This window comes from Muntiacus reevesi, chromosome 8 (genome assembly GCF_963930625.1).
Source record: "Muntiacus reevesi chromosome 8, mMunRee1.1, whole genome shotgun sequence".
NCBI classification, from domain to species: domain Eukaryota; kingdom Metazoa; phylum Chordata; class Mammalia; order Artiodactyla; family Cervidae; genus Muntiacus; species Muntiacus reevesi.
Window position 1 is genome coordinate 65,513,450 of NC_089256.1, and position 26,861 is coordinate 65,540,310.

Genomic DNA, 26,861 nt, shown 5'->3' on the forward strand with positions numbered 1-26,861 from the left:
AATAAATGAGTTGTCAAGTATGTAATCTAATTCTGGTAATTCAGTTAATTTATAGGTATAACTAATTAGATAGAGTTATGGACATTTTACAGAAATGCTTAATTTCAAAATTAAGGAATCAAGGTTTTTATCCTGTTTATCTAAGTTAGAATGGTTAAGAGTAAAAGACTTAATACTTATTTAACAGTGACACTGGATAACTTATTTAAACTCCTTAAACCTTTTCTTTTCTGGTAAAATAGGAGTTAAAATAGCACCCACCCTCATTGAGACTACTTTTAAGATTAAATGAGGTAATATGTGAAAAGTAATTGGCATGGCATTTATAGTACATAGTAAGCACTTAACACATGTTAAATATATTCAAGGAATTAAACTTACAAAGTAGTGGTTACATTTTTCAAGCAAAAGAATCCCTTTTTTAATGTCAAAAAAGCTAATTGTACTTTTAGTAAATGACAGAATTCAGAAATGATTTTAAACTAATTTCTACTTAACAAAACATTTTGTACATAGTTCTGAAAGCACACAGGCAGGAAGATTACTATCACTATTATTATTATTATTCCGTTTACAAAAGTTTGGTAAACTCCTTACTGAGAACACAACTATTAATAATAAAGTTAAACTAATAAAATTTCTAAATGTAGGATTCCAGACTGCCCCTGGGTGCCACTATTACTGGGGGTAGGCATGTTTCAGAACCCACATTCATTGAATGGTCTATCTATAATCTTTAATTAGGCCAAAGAAAAAGGTGAGAAATTAGGAACCTGGGAAAAGAGACAGCAAAGAACAAAAATACTCTCTTCTCTCAGTACTGACACTTCTGCCTTGAAAAATAAGGGAGAGTTTACGATCCTTGAACCCAGTTACACTGTGGTTCTAAAACTACAGCCAAGATCAAACAAACAGATCAATATTTAAACTCCATTTTATATATACTCTTTTCTAGCATAGACTATGTTGTTATTGTTGTTGTTTAGTTGCTAAGTCATGTCCAGCTCCTTTGCAACCCCATGGACTATAGCCCACCAGGCTCCTCTGTCCATGTGATTTCCAAGGCAAGAAAACTGGAGTGAGTTGCCATTTCCTTCTCCAGGGATCTTCCCAACCCAGAGATTGAACCTGCATCTCCTGCATTAGCATTTAAGTGCTTTACCACTGAGCAACCAGGGAAGTCCAGCATAGACTACTGTGATATGCTATTTCCTCTGCTTCCAGGCCCAGTTAACAACACACGTACACCTTGCTTTCAAGTTCAAAGTTATCCCAGAGAGGTCTCTCCTGTGCCAAGACACACTATTCTTTCTCCCCAAACAGTTCATTATTCTTGACACACTACTATTTCCTTCATGGCACTCAGCATAATTTGTAATCTTATATTTCTGCTTTTACCAGTCTCAGGCCTATTTTCACCAGCACACTGAATAAACAGTAGAGGTCTCTTCAGGTCACAACTTTATTACCTGGTACCTATTGTGTCAAGATCAAGTAGAGATGGAAAGAATACATGGAAGAACTGTACAAGAAAGATCTTAATGAACTGGATAAGTACAATGGTGTGATCTGTCCCCCATAGTCAGACATTCTGGAGTGTGAAGTCAAATGGACCTTATGAAGCACTGTGGTCAATAAAACTAGTGAATGCGATGGCCTTACAAATAGCTGTGAAAAGAAGAGAAGCAGAAGGCAAAGGAGAAAAGGAAAGATACAGAGTTCTTTGAATGCAGAGTTCCAAAGAATAGCAAGGAGAGATAAGAAAGCTTTCCTCAGTGATCAGTGCAAAGAAATAGGGGAAAACAACAGAACAGGAAAGACTAGAGATCTCTTCAAGAAAATTAGAGATACCAAAGCAACATGTCATGCAAAGATGGGCACAATAAAGGACAGAAATGGTATGGACCTAACAGAAGCAGAAGATATTAAGAAGAGATGGCAAGAATACACAGAAGAACTATACATAAAAGATCCTCACAGATAATCCAGATAATCACGATGGTGTCATCACTCACCTAGAGCCAGACATCCTGGAATGTGAAGTAAGTGGGCCTTAGGAAGCATTACTACAAACAAAGCTAGTGGAGGTGATGGAATTCCAGTTGAGCTATTTCAAGTCCTAAAAGATGATGCTGTGAAAGTGCTGGAGTCAGTATGCCAGCAAATTTGGAAAACTCATCAGTAGCCACAGGACTGGAAAAGGTCAGTTTTCATTCCAATCCCAAAGAAAGGCAATGACAAAAATGCTCAAACTACTGCACAATTGCACTCATCTCAAACACTAGTAAAACTAAAAGCTCAAAATTCTCCACGCCAGGCTTCAACAGTATGTGAACTGTGAACTTCCAGATGTTCAAGCTGGTTTTAGAAGAGGCAGAGGAACCAGAGATCAAATTGCCAACATCCGTTGGATCAACGAAAAAACAAGAGAGTTCCAGAAAAACATCTACTTCTGCTTTATTGACTATGCCAAAGCCTTTGACTGTGTGGATAACAATAAACTGAAAAATTCTTCAAGAGACGGGAATACCAGACCACCTGACCCACCTCTTGAGAAATCTGTATGCAGGTCAGGAAGCAACAGAAGAACTGGATATGAACAACAAAATGGTTCCAAATAGGGAAAGGAGTATGTCACCTAGTATATTGTCACCCTTTTTATTTAATTTATATGCAGAGTACATCATGAGAAACACTGGGCTGGATGAAGCACAAGCTAGAATCAAGATTGCTGGGAGAAATATCAATAACCTCAGATATCCAGGTGACACCACCCTTATGGCAGAAAGTGAAGAAGAACTAAAGAGACTCTTCATAAAAGTGAAAGAGGAGAGTGAAAAAGTTGGCTTAAAGCTCAACATTCAGAAAACTAAGATCATGGCATCTGGTCCCATCACTTTATGGCAAATAGATAGGGCAACAATAGAAACAGTGACAGATATTATTTTTTTGGGCTCTAAAATCACTGCAGATGGTGACTGCAGCCATGAAACTAAGATGCTTGCTCCTTGGAAGAAAAGTTATGACAAACTTAGACAGTGTGTTGAAAAGCGGAGACATCACTCTGCCGACAAAGTTCGTCTAGTCAAGGCTATGGTCTTCCTAGTGGGCATGTACAGTTGTGAGAGCTGGACCGTAAAGAAGGCAGAGCACCAAAGAACTATGCCTTCAAACTGTGGTTCTGGAAAAGACTCCTGAGAGTCTCTTGGACAGCAAGGTGATCAAACCAGTCAATCTTAAGGAAATCAACCCTGAAAACTCATTGGAAGGACTGATGCTGAAGCTGAAGCTCTAGCATTTTGGTCACCTGATGTGACGCTCCGACTAACTGGAAAAATCCCTGATGATGGGAAAGATTGAGGGCAGAAGAAGAGGGCATCAGAGGATAACATAGCTGGACAGCATCACCGATGCAAGGGACTTCAACTTGGGCAAGCTTCAGGAGAAGGTGAGGGACAGGGAGACCTGGCATGCTGCAGTCTATGAAGTCACAAAGAGTTGGACGTGGTTAGGTGACTGAACAACAACCTATTGTATAGTAAATATATATGTGTAGTCAGTATTAAATAAAATATTTGTTAAATGAGGCAGGCTAAACTAAGAAGCAGACTGCAGAAAAAATATTAGCATACAGAATTTTATTCTATTGTAATACTGTTCTAGAGCCTGTAATATTGATGCCAGTGTAAATAAAACACATGAAACCTTTTCCATTCAAAGAGTAAAAGTAGGTATGCAAATGCACTGATTATGACTGATACTTAAGGAAAACTCTGTGATTTGCCTTACCAGTCCTGCATGGGAATAACTAAATCCTGCTTCACGGGATACAGACCAATTGGCATGCTCTTCAATCACTGACATATCTGGAAACTTTACCACACTGCTGAACCAGTCAAACTCCAACTCTAAACATGGAGTTTCCTAAGAGATGGAACAAAAGTTATTATACATATTATACTTGACTGTCACACACACAAAAAATAAAAAAAAATCTAATTTATGATAATAAAAAGCTTACTTTATTTGGATTTGATCCAGTAACACCAATAGGGTTCAGCAAATCTTCTAGTCCATGAGGTACTGGCCAAAGATTCAAAGCCATTTTTCCAGATACTAGAGTATCTGTGTAATCAAACAAGTTTATATTTCCCCAGGCCAATGGACAGTGTTCCTTAAGAAACAGAAAAATGTTCACTATTCTCTAGATTAAATTATAAAACGCATTTCAAAATACTTATCTTTGCCAGAAAGGAGAATTCAACAACTGCCTTTTAAACTGTATCTATAACAAGTCACATTAATTTTTTTCCAAGTGTAGTTTCATTTTCCCCATTTGAAAGTACACATATTTTTAAAATTATAAATGGGAAATATGAACCAAAGCAAGCAAGACATATTTACGTGTAGTCACTGTGTACATTAAAAGTTTTATCAGTATGAACTGAGGACACATTCATCATAAAATAAATTCTGGAAGCTCTACTAAGTTATTCGTCTTTAAATAAATATATTATTTTAAAATGTTTGATTTACTAATTTTTAAGTAAGGGAAAAAATACCCATTTCTTGAAAAATTCAATCAGCAGTATATTCAGGGGTTTTTAGGAGTGAATATTACTATTCTTTCTGATACTTTACCTCTTTAGCACCCTTTCGGCCTTTAACAGAACAAATGGAAAGGCAAAGTCGAGCAGCACGAGGAAGATCAGGAATGTATATATCATAATTCAGCCATTCATTCCACCTGTGAAAAATTTTAAAGAAAAAAAGAATTTACCAAAAAAGACTTTATCCAGACTATATAAATGATTCCTATAAATCACTAAGAGAAAGATAAATGAAAACCAGGTCAGAGACTGACTGGAACAGAAACTTTACAAGATCAAATCTAAATGTCTAATAGACATGAAAGAGTAGTCAATATCATCTGTCATCCAGAAAATGCAAAAATAAAAAGATAACACTATAAAAGAGAATGGCTAAAATGATAAAGACTGATGATACTAAGGGGTGGTAAAGAGATGCATTAACAGGAAATCTCATACATGCTAGGGGAGGTGTAATTTGTACAACCAATTTGGAAACCATAATCTACTAAAACTGATCACAACTTGGCTCCATTTCTAGGTATATGCAATCCTGAACAGATTTTCATTAATTATAATCAATTCAGAAGGTTTTCTGAACAAAATGTATGCAATCCTGAACAGAATGCTAACAGAATTATATACAGTATCTCTAAACTTCAAAGTAAATAGATAAATGGTAATATGGTCATATAATGGCATACTGTATATCAACGGAAATGAACACTAGTTATTTACAAATAGATGAAATCTTATAAACATAATATTGACTGTAAGAAGCTAGGAACAAAAGAATATCAACTCCTTGAGTCCATTTATATAAAATTTAGAAACAACCGAAACTAATAGCATTAGAACAGCTATCTTTGGGGAGGAGAGGAGATAAATGGATTGGGAAGGAGTATGAGGAGGGGTTTTCAGAATGCCTGTAAACGTTCTAATTCTTGACCAGCATAGTGGTTATATAGGTGGTTATACAGGTATTCATTTTGCGATAATTCACTGAACTATACGATCATGATTTGTATAATTTTATGCATTTGTGCTATACTTTGGTAAAAATAAAAAACAAATTCACTTATAGAAGATGGAATAGAAAAAGGAACCTAAAGATAAAATTAATTTCCTATTATGATTAAAATTATATTTAATTACTCTTATGTATGATGTAGTTTCACTCAGAAGAGCCTGTTAATTTAAATAAGTCACTAGATAAATAAAATAAAAGATACATAAGGAGAAAGTATTCAAATTTCAGAGTAACTACTTCACAGGAAGTAATAAAATGACATAATGAGAGGAAAAAAGTTACTACAAAAACTGATAAAAATTATTCAAATTTTCCTAAGTTCTCTTTAACTTATTGGTTGTTACATGTGAAATTATGTCTATATTTGGTATACAGACTTATAAAGAACCAAATACAATAAGTAATTCTTTTTTTTTTAATTAAAAAACATAGTAATGGCTAAGAATATGAACTTAGGAGTCAGACTGTCTGGAGTAAAATCTTGTTTCTACTATTTTACTAAATGTGTAACCCTTGCTTTGTCTGTTTTCTCATCTGTGAAATGGGACTAATAACAGCACCAACTCTCATACAGTTGTGAAAATTAAATGAGATAGCATACATAAAGAAATTAGAACAGTAACTAGTCCCTATTAAAAGCTCAAGTGTCCATTTATACAGAGAAGACTTACATTTAAAGTGGGGAAACTCAGCTAGAAGGAAATCTAAAGGGAAAGCAAACAACAAATGCAGGAGAAAGAAATACTGTAAGCTTTGTTAAGTGCATAGTAATTCAGGAAAAATTAGATGGTGTACCTCAAATGTACCTAGTACTTTTTACCACATTGAAACCTTCTGAATTCATCATAATTAATGAAAAATTTTCTACACACTTTTTAAGAGAGCTATGTCTTATTAACGCATTATAGTTGTTCAGTACTGTGCTAACCAACTAAAGCGTGTTCTTTTCTTCTTTTAAAGTCCACAAAACACACACACACAAACACGTACAACCCAATTAAGTTCTTTAGTTTTAAGCAATGGTTTTATATATATATTCCAAATTTATTCTGATTTTGGGAGATAACTGGTAACATTTATATGGAAATCATAAAGTATCTAATTTATTTAGCATATAGAAAGCACAGATTTGGAAAAATCATTTAATCTCAGTAAGAATTTTTAAGATTCTATCTTTCTAATAACTTCATATACTTTTATCTCTGATTTTTAAGTACAGAAAAGCTTAAAAATTTACTTAAGTCTTTATACTACTTCCATAGGGATTTTACCTTACAGATATTCTTAAATAAATGATAATAAAACAGAAATCCTTTTTAAATAGTTACTTTAATATATTACATTTTGACATTTTGATCTTATATCATTAAATAAATTTACCTTTTACTTTTCTAAAGTCTGTTTATTTTTGTTACTTGAAAGAACTAGGATAAATCTATCTAACATTATTTTGGGGTCTTTCCTTAAGCTTGTTGAACTCCTTAGGATGTTGGTCTTATAGTTTTCACCAAAATGTGGAAATTTCTGGCTATTATTTCCTCAAATATTGTTTTTATGCTCCTTGCAAAAGCACCCACTTAACCTGTGACAGATATGCTCTAAGAATGGGAAACAAAACTTTCGTTGGTCTAACAAAAATTTTAAACGATTCTGGTGGTGTTTACTGCTGCAGCGTAACTTCTAACCTGAATGATGTGCTTTCTGACCTACAGTGGTTCAGGTAGGATGACAATTATATTCCTTCTTCCTGGCAGAGAAGGCTACCATCTCTCTGAACTTTACCTGTAGCACTTACAAGACCAGAACTTTTTCCTGACTTTTCTAGAACTCAGTCTGAATTCATTATAAAACTTTCTTCTGGAGGATCCATTAGTTAGCTCTACTACTAGTCTAAAAAGTCTACTTTAACATTTAAAACCAATTTGAGTTCTCTTAAGATACTACTATATTCATCAGGAATAAACTTTTATTTCCAAATGATTCTATAAAGAAAGGCAAAGAAATGGCAAGATGGAAAGTTGCTGAATTATACTACCTTTTTTATTTCTTTATTTTATCTAGGCAGTAATCATTTTTAAACATTTCCAGTAACTCCCCCTCCCACTAAGAAATTGGTTTGTTCCCAAAGATTCTTTACTTGAAAGTCATAAACATGTATTCTTGGGAGTGTTGTAAAGGAAACTGCCTCAGAGTAGTACAGCTCTAAAGTTATTCGCCAACTCTCACTTCTTAATGGAAATGGAGTTTAAAAAGGAATACAATGCAAGGCTTTTAGATCTACTGTAAGGAATCATCAGCACAAAACTATAACCACATTCTGTTTTCTCCTAGATACAATGAAAGAGAGAATCAGAAAAACTGTTCCAATAACATTTTAGAGAAAATAAATAAAGTGATCCCAGAATGAGGTACTTATTTGATGGGATGTCCTTATGTTCCATATTAAATGTCTGGGAATTATATATGACTTGCATAAAACTAATAATGTAAAATATGCTACTTTTATTTATTACACTGTTAAATACTAATATGACTTTTGAAACTATAAATTCATATACTTCCTTACCTGGGATTGGAACAAGGTACTCTTTGAGTGTTCACATTATCACATAAGGGTTCTCCTCCATGATAGATACCTGTTCGAACATAAATCTAAGGGAAAAAAAAGTTATGTGTATACACATACATATACGCATGCACACATACATACTAGACAAGGCCAATATTAAACATTATCAAAACAATTTAACTGACATGAATGAGAAAATCAACTAAAAGTTTTTGTTCAGATGTAGTTTTTCTGGTCTCTTTTTCTTGTCATATATAGTAAATTAATAAATGATGTAGATTTTTCACCAATAGGTTGCTGCCTTCAACACTGGCCCACATCCCTTTTTAGGCCAGTTATGTAATTCAGTTTTACAAATTTTAGAATGATAAATTGGTACATATACTAAATATTACTTAGTACTCTTAGCAGTTAGAGCAGCACTTCATAGAGAAATTATTAATATTTCTACAACAAAACATATGGATATTTACACTAAGTGGGATAAATAAAGACTATAAAAAATCTTGCTTCAGATTAGGTCAGGTTTTCCTGCCAAATGAATTCTATAAAAGTTTGGTTTTAAGAGCTTAGTATTATGGATATTAGAATTATTAGAATTACAGAGGACTATAAACTGAAGTAGATGTTTTCTAGCCAACTGAAAACATACTGCAGGTCAACAGATTATGACATAGTTCAATAAAAAAGATTTATATAAAATAATTTATATCAATTATAAACAGCAACACCTGACCTTACCTTGTCAATGTCTCGAATATTTACATTCACATAGGTTGCACAAAGAATTTTTATTCTGAGTGCACTATTTATAACCCAAAGGGATTTTGTAGATGTTTCTCCATTCATATATGGCGTAGCTGTGGAGATGCGTCTGGAATATGATGGCATTGTAAAACAGTCCATTGGCAGTTGAGAGTAGAGGCTTTCTTTAGCCATCAGCATCAAATTGGGCATCCTCCCAAGCATTATACAGCTTCTTATATACTGTAAGAGATTAAGGTGGGAGGGGAGAAGCCATTTCTTGTAAGGTTTTCCTTTTAAAAGCAAAATGCAAGAGTATTATGAGAGAATTTACATACTAATCTGCAAAGGTGATTAAACAAATCAAACATTATAGATTTTTTTTTTTAGCAGTTGCTATATTTTCAACAGTTAAAATACTAACATTTGGGAGTTAGGTTATAGCACAGATAAGCCAAGACCTCCTGGCATATAAATTGTATAAAAGAAAAGAAAAATCAAGGTCAGCTTGTGAGACTATAGTTCTACCCTCAACTGGAATAAAAAAGAAAGAAAGAATTAAAAATAAGGATCAGGACATACTCATTATGAAAACACTGTACTTGTTAAAGGAAAAAGCAAGATATTTAGAAAGCCTATGTCATTCAACATATTAAGTCATACTGATGTAAAATCTAAGAGCTGCTGCCCACTTGTTCTTTCGTCCCAACATTTCTTGAGAAACATTTCTTAAAAAAAATCACACACACACACACACCCAGAGGAGACTAATAATTATGAAATATGTTCTTAAAAATATTAAAATGCATTGGTTTGAACTTTAAAATGATAATCAGGATAGAGATTTTTAATATAAATGCTACTGTACACCCCTAATTGCTCAGTGGGTGAAGAATTTGCCTGCCAATGCAGGAGACACAAGTTTGATCCCCAGGTCTGGAAGATCCCCTGGAGAAGGAAATGAAAACTCACTCCAGTATTCTTGCCTGGGAAATTCCATGGACAGAGGAGCCTGGTGGGGGTCACAGTCCATGGGGTCACACAGAGTTGGACACAACTGAGCGACTAAGTCCATATACACACAGCACTGCTGTACACATATTACAAAAATCTGTTTTCTTACCCACAAGCTCTAGTAGAATGGAAGCAAACTAAAAGCCAAGACCATGTCTTACTCGGTAAATCAGTATTTGACATATACTTGGTACAAATATGGTTGCTTCTTATAGGTATTTATTTAATGAATAGAAAAACAGAATAGAGAAGTATTAACAGTACATCTTAATTAACTGTAGATCATGGATTTTGAAATGTTTAATTCCTTCTGGTGCCACTGTTTGCAAAGGGATGAAAATCATCAAATGCCCCATATTTGGATGTTAGTATAACTGCCAATTTTTTTTTTTTTGACAAAGAACATTTACTTTATTGCTAACACTGCCTATTCAAATACAACAAGCCCTTTTTTGAAAAGTATGGCACATGAAAAGCCTTTTGGGCAAGTTTCAATTTATTTAAAATTCCTATTGGCTGTAAGTATTTCCACTACAGAACTGGAGCTATCCAGAAAAAGCACATAATGCATTTTTTGTAAAACACCTGAAACATTATTATATCTTACCTCATGGCACAATTAAATCTTCACCAAATCAAATGTTTGTATCTGAATAATGACATAACTATTGTTACAACTGTAACCTGTTACTCAGCTTACCCATATACATGGGTCAGGTCCCCAAATATTAATTATATAAAATAAAAAAGAACAGTATTGGTCCTCTCAAATTTGTCTCTCAAATTAAATATAGTGTAAAAAAAACTTAATGCTATTTATTAATACTAATTATTTAGTTTTGGGACTTCCCTGGCAGTTCAGTAATTAGGACTTGGCGTTTTCACTGCCAAAACCAGGGCTCAATCTCTGGTCAAGAAACTAAGATTCTGGAAGTCAAGTAGTGTGGCCAAAAAAAACTAAATTTTCAAAAACTACATCCTAAATACAGATATCAGTTCCCAATGTTATTACCTTTTAAATTTAAAAGTAATATCTTTAAAACTTGTTACTCACCTTATACTGACTCAGAGGATATTTTTCTAGGAAGTATTCATCACATCCACACACTTTTAAAATATACTTGCCCTGATATTCTAAAACACAGAGTTTTAGTTGTTCAGATGATAGCAACATACTTCGAGTTTTTTTCCTGATTGCTTCAGCAATTACTTGTTCTGGCACACAGTCATGGTTGATTTTCAGAGTATACTTCTGTTTGTCATTATTTGGAGAAACTATTACCCAAATCACCACTATTATTTGCCCTATAATAGAAAAATAATATTAGATGCAGTCACCACATATATTTCATTTTTCAAGAGAGAAGTTTCAAAAAGTATGCAGTACCATTACTCTAACCACAAACAGAAACGACTTATAATCAACCATAATTAAATACAGGTAAATGTCAGGTAGAAAGAGCAAATCTTCAAATCGGATAGGGCTGACAAACCATGCCCCAACCTCGTGTTTTAAGGCAAGCATACAAAACTGCGACTACTGTGTGTTGCAAGTATCTGAGACTAAGCTAATTTCTATTCTGAACTGCATGACATGCTTCATAGATACAATCCCTGTGAAGAGTGACTCATGATGGCATCAAAAGTTCAACAGTACTCTAAGTACAACCGTGTCTCGTAACTATGGGAAAGAACCATGGAGACTTAAAGAAAGATGCTGAATCAGAATGAGAGAAAAGATGGGGGAGGGATGGGGAAGAAAATAAATTTTCTATTTCTTTCCTTTTAAGATTAATGAAGTGTAAAGCTAGGGGACCAAGAAAAAGAGGATGAAAATGAAAAGATTAAAACTATGTTGGAGTGGCCAAGGTATACACAGTAAAATTCTTTCAGCTTTTCTATTTGTTGGAAAATTTTCATAAAGAGTATTAGGAAAAAATGAAAAGATCATTCCATTTTAAAAACCATGCTAACGTATAAATGAATTTTAAATGAAGATCTTATGTTATATTAAACTACTTTGAATAATATAGCTGAAACAGTAATAAGATGCCTTAATTTATTCTACTGACAGAATACTATGTTTAATAAGTAAACCTATTCTATAAGTTTCCATTAAAAACCTCACTGTTACCTTGAAAAACACAAATATTTATCTGATAAAATGATATTTTCATTTCTAAAACAACACAGTTTAAATACTCTCATATTCACTTAATTCTAGAAACTGATATACTGTCAATAGTCAAGTCATTATTATCACTCATTATGATCAGAGTTAAACACTGCATCTAACATTTACTTTTTCTCTGTATACAGTAAGAATGTGTTAACCCTCTCCATAATTTCATAAAATATTTCTATTTATAGTTGTTTTTATTTGTAAAAATATAATTAGCTGTAATTCTGTTAACAGTGAATTTGAAATTCAATGTTTTCTTTTCAGTTTTATTCTAAGATGAACAATTCACCAAGGGATCAGCACCACATGCACACATTCATTCACTCAATCAATACTAATTGCATACAAGTTGTGTACGTGGCGGTCAATTATATCAATCAGTTTAAGCAGTCCCTGTTTTCAAGAAACTTATCATTTAGCTAGGGCAAAAAGACTATATAATGACATAGGTACAGACAGAAGTTTTCATTACAGTGGCCATTTAAATAATTTTCTTACCTTTATCCAATTTATTATATATGTGCTTTGGCAGCTCTGGTGAAGATTCCACATTTGGAGGATAAACATACATTGCTCTACTATGAGGTGAATTAAGGTCCCTAAGATCCACAGCTTCTTTACAAACATTGAGAATATTTCTTCGGAAGTCCTGTACTTCTGGATCTTTAACCATATCGAATTCACACACTGGCATGCCAATAGCAAAACCTTAAAGGATATAACATTCTGTTAAACACACAGTAAGACCATGCTTGTTATAAACAAGGAATTTGGCAGCTATAGATGATCACAATAAAGAATTTTCTGTGTTAATAAAATTTTTGATGAATACATATAGTAAGAATTGACAAAATCTCAAATATGTTTAATATATAAAATATGATATGCTCAGTAATTTGGAGCAAAAGTAGCAAAAATTATTCATTATCAATTATTTTTTAGAAAACAAAACAAGACTGGGATATAAAAAATATAAATCATCCCTCATTCCTTCATATGATACTTCTTAAAGAAAAGTTTACAGAATAATACCAAGGTGTTAAAAATAGTCCCTTAGCCTAACAGTCAAAAAATACTTTCAAATTATAATGATTTTTATTTTGAAATCTATTTAATCAGTTCAGACAAAATATTGTATTAATGAGAAAACAGTTAAGCTTCATAGTTATTTGCATTTAGAATGGGATGACAATGCCATTTCAAAATTTTATCATACCAATTTCTCGATTGAGGATCTTTTCTTCACGGTTGCCTACTGGTTCAATTACTTTTAAAAAGGGTTGAAAAAGCCGAAGGTCACAAAGTCGTCTTGTTTCATCAAAAAATTCTTCCCTTTCTGCTTCTTGGGTAACACTTACGAAAATGTAAGAAGATTCATCTTGAAGAAGTTGATGGAGAGGGTATTTTCTTGCTTCTTTAAATAGTTCATGCTTTATAGTTATTAACGTAGCCTCACGGAGGCATTCTAAAGTCACTATCATCCCATTTGGTAATAAACATTCTACTAGGATTCTCGGGGGCATCAAGTGGATGCCCCACAGTTCACCTGATGATGGTCTTGGAGGCATTGTTCTGATCCTTTACAAGTTTTACATATAAAAGTACTTTAAGGAGTTAGATGTGTGGCTGTCCCAAAGCAGAAATCTAAATCAAAGAAAGAAAAAGTACGTTAAAGGAGGAACCATCAAAGAATACACTTATGGCATTACTAAATGTAAAATTTCATTTTCTGTAGTTTGAAATGATTAGAGTAAGTAATTATAGTTCATCTTAGATTATTGTTCCTAATTAAGCTAAAAGATGGCTTCCCTGGTAGCCCAGACAGTAAAGAATCTGTCTGCAATGCAGGAGAGACCTGGGTTTGATCCCTGGTTTGGGAAGATGCCCTGGAGGAGGACATGGAAACCCACTCCAGTGTTCTTGCCTGGAGAATCCCCATGGACAGAAGAGCCTGGTGGGCTACAGTCCATGGGTCGCAAAGAGTCAGACACAACTGAGCGACTAAGCACAGGCTAAAAGAATTGATTCCAAACCAGAAATTAAAAAAAACAATTACTTGCATTTAATCACATTTAATAAATTCATTCAACAAAAAATTCTTATTTGAATGGATTTTTAAGGTCAGATCTTAACAAGACAGAGCTGGAGCTATGGAGAGAATAAATAGTAAGCTGCAATTGAAATAAAAAATCCCATTATATACCATTCTTTTCTATTTTACTCCAACAACAGAATTTGGTTTGGAAAGAACCTTTTAGACCATGGTTCCACTGTTCTTAAAGATGAGTAAAGTAAAGGCTTTTAGGTAAGAATAATGAAATGGCAACCCACTCCAGCATTCTTGCCTGGAAAATCCCATGGACAGAGGAGCCGGGCAGGCTACAGTCCAAGGGGTTGCAAGAGTCAGACATGACTTAGCAACTAAACCAGCACCAGTGGTTTTATTTTAAAGATGAGTAAAGTAAAGGCTAGAGAAGTCAAATCCTTTTCCTTTTACACTACTACCTCTACTCTGTGGTAACTAGAATTTACACAGTTTAGTACTTTTTTCTTTCTTAAGAAAGAAAAATCTTTGTAATTTCCTTTTTTTTTTTTTTGTATTTGTATTGTTTAAGTGATACCTTGATGATTCTCTTTAAGTATAATGTAGTTATATATTAAGTATAATAAAAAGTGTCATCAATGCATTTTCCTTGAGATAGGATGATTAATTTGCAAGGATCCATCCCTTTCACCAAAAAGTAGGAGTGTTAGTTGATCAGTCGTGTCCAACTCTTTGTGACCCCATGGACAGGAGCCTGGAAGGGTCCATGGGATTCTCCAGGCAAGAATACTGGAGTGGGCTGCCATTCCCTTCTCCAGAGCATCTTTCCAACCCAGGGATCAAACCTGAGTCTCCCGCATTGCAGGCATAGTCTTTACTGTATGAACTACAGGAGGTCCCACGTAGCACAAATTTATTTCTTGTGGGTTATATTGTTATTCAGTAAGCTAAACTATAAAACTATAAGAAAAAAAAGTCAGAGATATTAAGAAAATAAAAAAGAAATAAAAGTTAAGCCAGAGGTATGATTCAAAAAACCCCAGACAACCTACTGTATTCAATTACTCTATCAGGCACTATAGACAATAGCTATAAATGACACTATTCACCAACAATGTATTGGTGCTGTCCCCAGGACCATGTTAGGGACCGGGAATATGATGGTAGGACAGGCATGGCCTCTGCCCTCACAAGACAACATCAAGAGTGTGAAGGTTATGTGTATGCTGGTGTGGGGTAAAAAATTCACATGTATAAAACAGGAAAAAAAAAAAAGCTCCCATGAAGAAGTACCAGGTGCTTATAAAAGCACATACAGTGGTCACCTAACTTAATGGAAGTTGGAATGAGACAGTTTTCCATAGAAGGTAACATATAAACTAAATTCTTTAAGGATAAGCAGGAGTGGAACGAACACAGTGAGAAAGAGGTGAAGAGCAGGATATACCTAATCCAGAAACTGTCTCTGACTCCTTTATTTCGTACAAGCCAGTATCTAATTCATCAACAAATTGCATTAATTCTATATCTTGAATTTCTTAATGTCTTGGGTCAGTCCACTACTATTTCCTGTCTGGACCACTGCAAAGGCCTAAATTGTCTTACTACATCTACATTTGCCCCCTACGATTCCTCTTTCTCCACACAGCCTATGAAACCTAGAGAGAGCAAAAGGATCTATTTTGATTAGATGTTTTTGCAGTACCCATTCTCAGTTGTAAATAAGTGTTTATGGTATGCTTCAGTTTTAACACAAGAAGAAGGAGATGAGGAGTAAAACAGCAGGAATTTCAAGCCCTCTCCCTACCTCTGGAAATACAGAGATCAGCTGAAAGACAATAAGGAATGTACAATTTTTTTTAAATACTTGAAAATATCTTCTTCAAATTTATAAGAGACTCACCGAGGTTATAGGATTTAAAATACAATTATCCTACTCTCTATACTTTTAAAAGAAAATTCACTGGCTAGTAAAAACAACCAGATGGATCAATCTGAGAGCATAATTATAGAAATGAGTTAGGCTACACTTTTAAAAAACATACAAAAAAATTTGAAGAATGCAATGGCAAATGCCAAATGATTACTTTTAAGTGATGATCTGCCTGCAGAAAAAAGTTCAAATAAAAACAAAACCAAACCACAAACCATACCAAAACAGCAGCTGTGTTTATAGTTTTCTTTGTTGAATGGCACTAACAGGTCTATGTTATGGAATCATGAGGGCAACTATTTTATATAACAAATAACAACTCCCAAAGTCTCACATATTTCCTAAGAATTAGCAAAAGAGAAGTCTAGTACCCAAGAGATCACTGATTCTAATCCTTACTCTACTTTAGTATATTTATGGGCAATTAACAACTATGAAATACTTAAGACACACCCTTCTCATTAAGAGAATAAATGTGATCATAGCCATAAAATACTGGGAGATCCTGGAAAGCAGGCACTGGTTCACACTGGTAGTACTCTACACGTGGGAGAGGAAGCTAACTTTCTCATTTGTCCTCCTACCCCAGGCTTTATTCTGTTCAAACCATCACCTCAGATCTCACAAGAACAGAAGTGCAGAAGAGACAAATGGTGCTAACACTTACTCTTTAGTATATATCTTGCACTTAGGCGTGCAATAACCCTTTTGGGGTAAGTAATAAACATTTTACATATGAGAAAACTGAAGGTCAGAGAAGTAAAGTTATTTGCCACCAGTAAATATTAAATATTTTGAATCCAGGTTTACATGACTTCAAAGTGTACACTGTAACCATACTGTTATTTGGACTTCAGTTATGGCAGGAATATTCACTGGTGGTGAATAATGGTGAATAAAACAACAGGCTCTGAAGTTACACTGGATTCAGATTCTGTCTGCCTTAGTTAATAGTTGTATGGCCTTAAGCAGTTCACTTCATCTCACCAAACCTTATATCACCACCACCACCCTGGCCCCCGGCCCCAATTTGTTAAGTTGGGATAATAGCATATACTTCATCAGACCATGGTATTGATGAGGTAACATATGAAAAACATGTAACCAAAGAGACTGGCACGCTGTAAGCACTCAAAAAATGTTACATATAATTAACAACCTGTCAAGTATACCCACAGTATCTTTTCAAGGTTTTATGAATTATTCAGGGTTGGCATCAGTTAGTGATAGGAAAAAGAGGACTGGGTTCTTTTACAGAGCGGGGCAAGTAAACAAGGAGTTTCAGCTTCACAAAGCAGTACGAATCAAGTGCTGAAGCCTGAAGGCAGAGCCGGAACTGCAAGATTCAAAGACAAATTTGGAACAGTACTGAGTGGCTCAGATGCTGGGAGTTTTGCAACTGTGGCTTGTTCCCCAGACCCCGTGTGTCCCTATTTAATTGGTACAACTATTTACGGCTTAGGTGTGAGGAATCCCTGGTTGAATTGCCCTTTTTGGAGAAATACTTGTTTATGCCAGGTTCTAGGTTAAACAGTATGAAAACAATGGTAAATAGATGCTTTATCTTTGGTTGTTGAGTTTGTTGGGGAAAGACAAGACCCAGGAACAACTTTAACAATGGAAAATTGTTATAAGGCGAATAGGAACTTTGGAAAAGTCACAAGAAATCTCCAACTGCCTGAGGAGGCTAGGGAAGGCATCAGGGAAGTTTATGTACAGCATTACAGATTAATAGGGATTTTGCAGAGAAGTGGCTTGGACGTGGGACAACTAGGTGAAGAGGGAGCTATAAAAATGTGTGCACAAAGACCATGAAAAAAATGCAGCCTTTACCAGCAATATAAGTTTGATTTTTTTTACTACTTGAGTATGAAATGCATGGGAATAGGTAGAATATGTGATAATGAGAGAGGATTGAGAAATACACAGGGGCAAGAAAAGTGGACAGACTCCATGTTAAGGAGTTTGAATTCTACGTAGTATATACTCTAAGTAAAAGGGAGTCTCTAAGTATTTTGGACAAAAGAATAACATGACATTTTTTCATGATTTTTAAATTCAGATTTCTTATAAGTTTTGTTTTCAAATAAATGATATAATCAAATAAACAGTAAACCAAGGTGTAAAAACACAACTTTAAGGACAAAATATACAGCAGAAATGAACAGCAGATAATAGTCTCAGACTCTCCATTGTCACTTGACTTTTATAGCAAAAGGTTTCTTAATTCAATGGGCAATTCAGTATTTGGAACACCAGACGTGCACTCTTCCAGCCAAAAAGACAATGACATTTTGACAATTTGGTTTTTAACTCCTTAACTGAAAGCCTTTCTCCATTTATATTAGAATGGTATTTCCAGATTTTATCATTTAAGGCAAGAGTTGTCCAACTATGGCTCACAGGCTAAACCCAGCTAACCATCTGCTTTTGTAAATAAAGTTCAACTGAAACACAGCCAAGAAACCATGTTTACGTACCATCAACGATGCTTTCGCACAAAAACAGTAGAGTTGAGCAGGTGCTACAGAGACCATGTGGCCTGCAAAATCTAAAATATTTACTATCTGGCCTTTTACAGAAAAAGTCTGCTACCTCTGAAAACATGTCAGAATTACTTGATATCAACTAGAGAATTTTCTAAATATACACTGGCTAATAAGTCATCCGAACCCTGCCTTTGCAACCTCAATCCCACACTTTCAAGCTAAATATTTTGAAAACAAAGAGATTAATGTTAAGCCAGTCAAGTTAAAATCTTAAAACACTAAAGTACCTTATAAGTCACCTAATTTAAAAAGTTCAGTAGCAATTTTCAGTGTTAGGAGCTAGCTCACCCATCTGATATAGAAGTTTTTGTGAAGTACTTCTAAAGTTAATCCTAAAGGTTGTCATTCTTACACCTCTTTATTCCAACAGTCTGCCTTTTATCTCTTCACATATTGACAAAGACTAAAAATTTTCCCTAGTTCTTTTAACCCCAGTTCCTTTAACCATAATTCAAGAGAGACAGCTTGTTGTCTTCTTTGCCATCACTGGATGTATTCTTTTGCTGATAATATTCACCTCAAAATGCAGCAACTAACATCTAGTACAATACTCTATAGTTAATATCATTAAGGCAGAGTACAGAAAGATGTTAGCTGACTGTGGATTATAAGTCTATCTACACTGGCTGATATAGCAGAGACTTTCTAACCTAAAATATACATAAAGCATATCTTATATATTTTAAATTTTAATTTCAAAAGTATATTATGTTTAAAAATTATTTGTTTCTAAAATATCAATGTTACATCTGCATCAGAAAATCACTAAAAATAAGAAAGCTATTTTGCTGGTAGAGTAACTATGGAGAACAGTATAGAGGTTCCTTAAGAAACTAAAGATAGAGGTACCATATGACCCTGCACTCCCACTCCAGGGCATATATCCGGAGAAAAGCATGATATAAAAGGATACATGCACCCCAATGTTCACTGGAGTGCTGTTAACAATAGCCAATAGCCAAGGCATGGAAGCAACCTAAATGTCCACTGACAGAGAAACGGATAAAGAAGATGTGGTACATATATACAATGGAATATCACTCAGACGTTAAAAAGAATGAAATAATGCCATTCGCAGCAAGATGGATGGGCCGAGAGAGTGTCATACTGCGTGAAGTTAAGTCAGAGAAGGAGAAATATTGTGTGACATCCCTTATATGTGGGATTGAAAAAGAAATGATACAAATGAACTTACAAAACTGAAAGAGACAGACTTCAAGAACAAAATTCTGCTTGCCAGCGGGAAGAGATAGGGATTTTGGGATGGACATGTACACACTGCTATATTTTAAATGGATAACCAACAAGGATCCATAGTATAGCACATGGAACTCTATTCAATGTTATGTGGCCAGCCTAGATGGGAGAAGGGTTTGGGGGAGAATGGACACATGTGTATGTATGGCTGAGTCCCTCTGCTGTTCACCTGAAACTATCCCAACACTGTTAATTGTCTACACCCCAATACAAAATAAAAAGTTCAAAAAAAAAAAAAAAAAAAAGAAAGCTATCTTGAAGTATACACTAGCAAATTTAGGGGATATCTACACTGACTGATTTTCTGGGCTCCAAAATCACTGCAGATGGTGACTGAAGCCATGAAATTAAAAGATGCTTACTCCTTGGAAGAAAAGTTATAACCAACCTAGACAGCATATTAAAAAGCAGAGACATTACTTTGCCAACAAAGGTCTGTCTAGTCAGGGCTATGGTTTTTCCAGTAGTCATGTATGGATGTGAGAGTTGGACCATAAAGAAAGCTGAGTGCTGAAGAATTGATGCTTTTGAACTGTGATGTTGGAGAAGACTCTTGAGAGTCCTTTGGACTTATGGAGAGCCAACCAGTCCATCCTAAAGGAGATCAGTCCTGGGTGTTCATTGGAAGGACTGATGTTGAAGCTGAAACTCCAATACTCTGGCCACCTGATGCAAAGAGCTGACTCATTTGAAAAGACCCTGATGCTGGGAAAGATTGAGGGCAGGAGGAGACGGGGACAGAGAATGAGATGGTTGGATGGCATCACCGACTGAATGGACATGAGTTTGAGTAAACTCCAGGAGTTGGTGATGGGCAGGGAAGCCTGGCGTGCTGCAGTTCATGGGGTCACAAAAAGTCGGACACAACTGAGCGACTGAACTGAACTGAACCTGACTCTACTGTAGCTTAATCACCTTTTGTTTGCTCGGTCGCTCAGTTGTGTCTGATTCTTTGTAACCCCCTGGATTGTGGCCTGCCAGGCTCCTCTGTCCATGGGATTTCCCAGGCAAGAATACTGGAGTGGGTTGCCATTTTCTTCTTCAGGTGATCTTTCTGACCCAGGGACTGAACCCACATCTCCTGTGGCTCCGGCAGATTGGCAGGTGGATTCTTTAGCACTGATCCACTTGATAAGCCCAAACACCCACAATTTGCTACAACAGGCACCTTGTATTTTACAGATACATATACATGTGCCACAAATACAGAAGCTCCATAAATGCTGAATGACCAAAGGTTTTACATTTTTTATAACTGATACATTTAACATGTTATCTGATTTAACTAACACATTAACAAATGTGTATCTACTCAGACATATACTGACAATATATTTTCCACCCCATTCTCAGACAAGTTGACAGAAAAACATTAGTTTCGTGGCTAACTCAGTTGCCAAAGTTGCATCTCAGCTGCATCTATTTGTCCATAAACTGGAAAATAAGCTTTTCTGTTTTTAAAAAATTACAAATGAATCTTTAATTAATTTAGAACAAGAGAACAAAAACTTGCCTCTACACTTGCTACAGAAACAACATGACTAAAATCTCAATAATTCCATGGTCTGATTACTCTCTTTAATATTTACTTCCAGAGTTAACTACTTCCTTTCTTAATGTTAGTCAGCTCTTTACATGTATTTCTGTAATTGTACCTTAATATGTTATTATTAAAATTATCTACATCCATGTTAGACTTCAGACCGTGAACTTTTCCAGGATAAGGTTTTTATTTGGGTCACTATAATCCTAGAGCATAAATGAGTAAGTAGGAAAACTAATATGTTGAAATTATCCCAGGGAAAGTGTAACAAGGGCCTGAACAAAAAAGTGGTAGCAATTAGTAAAAAGCAAGAAAGAGATAAATGAAGATACCTTGTAAAGGAAAATCAAAGAGAACAATTGGATTTGAGGGATAAGAAGAGTAATTTTAAAGATTTCACTGCAGAGACTACACAGGCATGGGAGGCAAGAATCTTTTAGTACAATTATTCTGAGTCCCAGCTAGGGCCTCTAAAATTCTCTTCCTCTAAGAGTCACTGAACTGTTGTTGAAGTGAGTCCAAAGGCAGAGCTGTAATATACACTAGCTCTGGAAAGATGCATATAATTCATTTCTTTCAAAATGCTGTCCTTCATTGATCTTTATATGCAGATCATGAGAAAACAGATCTAACATTCTTTTAGTGATTAAGAGAAAATCAGGTTGGAAAATCAAGTGCTCATGACTAGGATACAGAAAATTTAAATTCCTTTAGAAGAGAATGCAATTTATTTTCACTATTAAATGTGTAGTGCTTTAAAAAGGTGCTATAACACTACATTTCAGAGATTTAATGCATTATATAAGATGTGCTTAGTCGCTCAGTTGTGTCCAACTCTGTGACCCCATGGACTGCAGCCTGCTAGGCTCCTCTGTCCATGGGCATTCTCCAGGCCAGAATACTGGAGTGGGTTGCCATGCCCTTCTCCAGGGTATCTTCTCAATCCAGGGATTGAACCCAGGTCTCCTACATTGCAGGTGGATTTTTTACTGTCTGAGCTACCAGGGAATTCTCCAGGCCAGTATACTGGAGTGGTATCTGTTTCCTTCTCCAGGGGGATCTTTCCAACCCGGGGGGAAGATCCCAGGTCTTCCTGGGATCGAACCTAGGTCTCCCACACTGCAGGTAAATTCCTTACCGACTGAGCCACCAGGGGAGTCCATTATATAAGATAAGCATTCCCTAACATGAGGTCCACAAACAGGTTTAGGAAGGGTTTTGCTAATGAATTTTTAAAATAATGACAAAATCTAGGTCAAGAATATCTATACTGATATAGACTTTTGATTATCAATAAAAATGAACAAGAACTTTAAAGTAGTTAAAAGAATCCAGTGTGAGAGGCAGAATAAAATGTGATAAACAAACATAAAAGACATTTATAAGATGAAATATAGATTAATAAATCTTGAAGTCTAATAACTTGATCTCAGATTATTGAATTATGAATTTTCAAATTTTATATAGATAAATGAAGAAAACATAACAAATCTCAAAATACAGTACTAATTTCCCTAATCTGAACTTATAAAAATTCAAATTTTAGTGTAACAGGATAAATTTAAATTGTTTAAAATTTAAGCTCAAAAGGAGCTAAATATTAACTAACTGAGGTGAATATCAGGACAAGATTATGAAGTAAACATAGTTAAATAATGTGGAAAATACAATAAGAGATATTTCATAGTAACACACAGTTTAATAGAACAAATGATTCCATAGTGACGTAGCTTTCCAGGAAATATTTTTCTTATCTTTGTGAGGGAGTCAAAACAGATTATCATAGCTTCACATAGAACAAGCAGCAGACAGTCAGAAGTAAACTGCAAATCAGGTAACTCTATAAATCCCACTTACATTTCAGATGGAGATAGCCGTATTTGGTTAAATTACGATTTTGAAATATAGAACTAAAAGAATGACTAATATTTAAAATAAAAAATACATTAATAGTTTGCCTAGTTATTCTAGTCGTAGAAAATAGTAAATTCGAATTCGTTGATTCCTCTTTATTAACCAGGTTACCTTGTGACTAACAGCAAGACTGGTAAGACCAGTGGACAGTGTTAAGGGTACCTCCTTCTGCCCAAAGGCAAGAGCAAAGCTAACCCTTCCATAGAGAGAATCTAACCAGGACTTAAGCCTTAACGTCTTAACACCTGTAGCAAATGAGTAACGAAGGGACCAGAAACGTTTTAGAAACCTCTACATTTTTTCAATTATGCTATTATTCAGTATTTAGTAGCAAAGAGAACATATATGAAACCAGTCTTGTTCTAACAGCAGAGCAGAAATGGTCTAAACTGAGGGTTTTGCTTTGGTTCAGATCACTACTCCATCACCCTCAGCATTACTGACCTTATGGAGAACTCTGCAATTACTAAGACTTCCTCAGGAAATTTTGGGCAGTACCTTATTAGCACCAAGTGAAAAAAAAATGGTTACTACCTCATAGTGATGTTGTAATAATTAAATAAGATAATACATATTAAAAAATCCTTAGCGTAGTGCTTGGAACACAAAAATTCAATAAAGTTCCCCTCTCTCTTATCTATAAGATCAATGCTATCTAGGTCCATATCCAGAAAGGGACAGAACTTTATTGTGTTAGGACTAGTGTAACAAGATGATAGATATTTTGAAAAATATTTTTTGATGCAGAATAATTTTATTGATATATTTGATATCTGAACAGATGTCTCTGTCCCCATCTTTATATTTGTCTCTGTATTCTTATTCAAACATGAAATCCCTAAAGGATGAAACCTATATCTGTTTAACTCAGTCTGTACACTCTCAGCAGCGCATAAGCATCAAGTGGTCATTCGATACATTCCAACAATAATAAAACACAAGAGATTATTCTAAAAAAGCAGGTGGAAATAGAAAAAACTGTTATTTTAGAATTATGCTATACATTATTTATAAAATCTATTTCTTTAAGTTTATACATGAAGTTACATTGGTTTTGTTATATAAAGAAAAGGGAAAATTTGCAATGAGTAATAGAAATAAAAATGCAAACTCATGGTAACAAATATTTTTGGCTTTTTGGACTGAAAAAAAATAATGACCAGTGAGGAAAAGCAAGTAGTAAAGAGGAATGAAATAGACTATATATATCAAATTTCTCTTCATGCTAAAATAAATGCCTTTCAATCATAACTGAATTGACTGGAAATACTACTAGTGGTAGTATATGACTATATATATATATAAACCACAAAGGACGAACAAAGCATATATTTATATATCATTGCTATAACTGGCTGTTGCAAGGACAATATTTTCAAAATCAAATGACGAGGTCTAGCATGCACTGCAACGATCATGGTGGTGATTCTCGAGTACTCACAGGCTAAGGAGAAAGTACAAATGGACTCTGCCAATTTCCTTTATGGCAGGAAAAGAGACTGCTGGTAAGTGAATCAAATAAAAACATTAACGTAAAACTATGGAGTATTTCTTGAATATGTGTATCAATCTTACACAGGGATTAGGACTAGTCTTCTGCGGTCATTTTAGTTTTAGTATACTGTGGAAATAAGTATAATTTAATGAACTTTTACTAAAAATACTAGGAAGACCTTACCTTTAGCTTCATTCATCTCAAGGCATACTCCCCAATGTCTGTATTACAAAATTAAGCATCAGTACAACCCAGTGTCATGAAAACGTATTTTAGTTTTTAATTTAGATTTAATTTAGATTACACTGGGAAAATCTGAGGAAGATGTACTGCACAATCTTGGTTGTCATATCAGTACACAGGTCCCTGCCATTTTTGTCTAGCTATTTATCTATGCTAGCTATTATCCTTTTGTTCCAGTATCACAATCCCACCCTTTGTCCTTGAACTGATTACCTTTCCTGGAGGCCACTACTACAATCTCTTCAAGTATTCTTACTTTTATACCATACTTATTGATATATTACTGGCATTCTTACAAATAGATACAGAGCATAGAATGCAAAGGGCACTGACTTTTATTTCCTTAAATCTCACTTAAGATGATCATATAATGTCTAGTTTTAATCTGCTTATTCCACATGCCAAATTTATTGGCCAAAATAAAAAGTCCCTCATTTTACCAAACTTAATCAAATAAATCCAGAGAGAGCTACTTGCAAATATGTTCCATTTTCTTTAAAGTAAACTCTAAAAAAACATAAAGTGAAGTGAAGTTGCTCAGTCATGTCCGACTCTTTGCGACCCCATGGACACCAGGCTATTCTGTCCGTGGGATTTTCTAGGCAAGAGTACTGGAGTGGGTTGCCATTTCCTTCTCCAGGGAATCTTCCCCACCCAGGGATCGAACCCAGGTCTCCCGCATTGTAGATAGACGCTTTACCATCTGAGCCACCAGGGAAGTCCAAAAAAAAAAAAAAAGTAAGATAGGTATTATTTGTTTAGTGAATACTACCCGTCTATCTACAGATAACAATACAGTTCAAGAGATGCTACAGCACTGGATGGAAGACATGAAATACAGTAGAAACTTGATTTAAAAAATGTCCTTTTTCAATGATAAAGACCAAACAATAATACTATACTCTGGTGTAACTGCTTGCCATCTGGTCCATTTTCTGGCAATAACAGAATACTTCAGTGTTACACTAGTAATGCAGAGAAACTCCCCTGCAAGCAATTATTAACTAAGTTAGTAGTGATTTATCAGACTTCAGTATTTGCTCTCTAGCATAAATGTTACTTCACGAAAGCAAGATTTGGAGTAATGCAGGAGAGCTGTCTGGCAAGCAAAGGAATACAGATCTTTCAGAGTGCAATCAGAGAGAAAGTAGCTTAATTTCAGCACAAGCATCCCCTAGTCAAGATGGAAAGACAAGCAGTCTTATGAATGACAGCAACAACAATGTGGAGTCAGGTAAGCACAGATTCGCTTTTTAAAACCTCGATTTTTCAGCCAATACAATATAGGTAAGATATCTTAGAATTCATTTGATGATGGATTATATTAGTAGACACGTTTCATTTTGCTCTTTCAAACGTATACTATTCACTTATACTTGGTACAATACAATGTACTAAGTAGCTGGAGATCATAGTTACTATACTTTAAAATGAGAGCAATGAGAATGACGAACTGAAGTGGGTGTGACTGTATAAACGGCAACCTAAGGGATCAGTAAGTAGAATATTTTCATTTTATTCATTGCTGCTTAGTTTGTCACCAGTCAACTGCCTGACACATAAAGTTAAACAATAAATTATCATATAATTCAAAAAGTTAAAGCACTTTTAAAATCTGTATCAACTGACGAAACCTTTAAAACTATTTCACCTAAGTCATTAAACTACTATCAAACAACTGCTTCCCACCTTATGATTCATTAGTTAATTTTGCTGAAATTAAAATAAAAGCAGAGAGGGAGATAAAAGAAAGTT

At 34.8% G+C, this 26,861-nt stretch overlaps 1 protein-coding gene across 1 annotated transcript in view; it reads right to left on the reverse strand.

The window, feature by feature from the left end:
• PIK3CA (phosphatidylinositol-4,5-bisphosphate 3-kinase catalytic subunit alpha) overlaps positions 1-26,861 on the reverse strand; it is a 77,777-nt gene that overhangs the window by 15,862 nt on the left and 35,054 nt on the right. The window contains exons 2-9 of the mRNA XM_065943668.1: positions 13,345-13,772; positions 12,627-12,836; positions 11,001-11,251; positions 8,930-9,175; positions 8,186-8,271; positions 4,642-4,747; positions 4,022-4,174; positions 3,790-3,924 (exon numbers count right to left, since the gene is read on the reverse strand). Coding sequence (XP_065799740.1) covers positions 3,790-3,924; positions 4,022-4,174; positions 4,642-4,747; positions 8,186-8,271; positions 8,930-9,175; positions 11,001-11,251; positions 12,627-12,836; positions 13,345-13,696 — 1,539 coding nt within the window. The 5' untranslated portion in view covers positions 13,697-13,772. The remainder of the gene's footprint in view (positions 1-3,789; positions 3,925-4,021; positions 4,175-4,641; positions 4,748-8,185; positions 8,272-8,929; positions 9,176-11,000; positions 11,252-12,626; positions 12,837-13,344; positions 13,773-26,861) is intronic.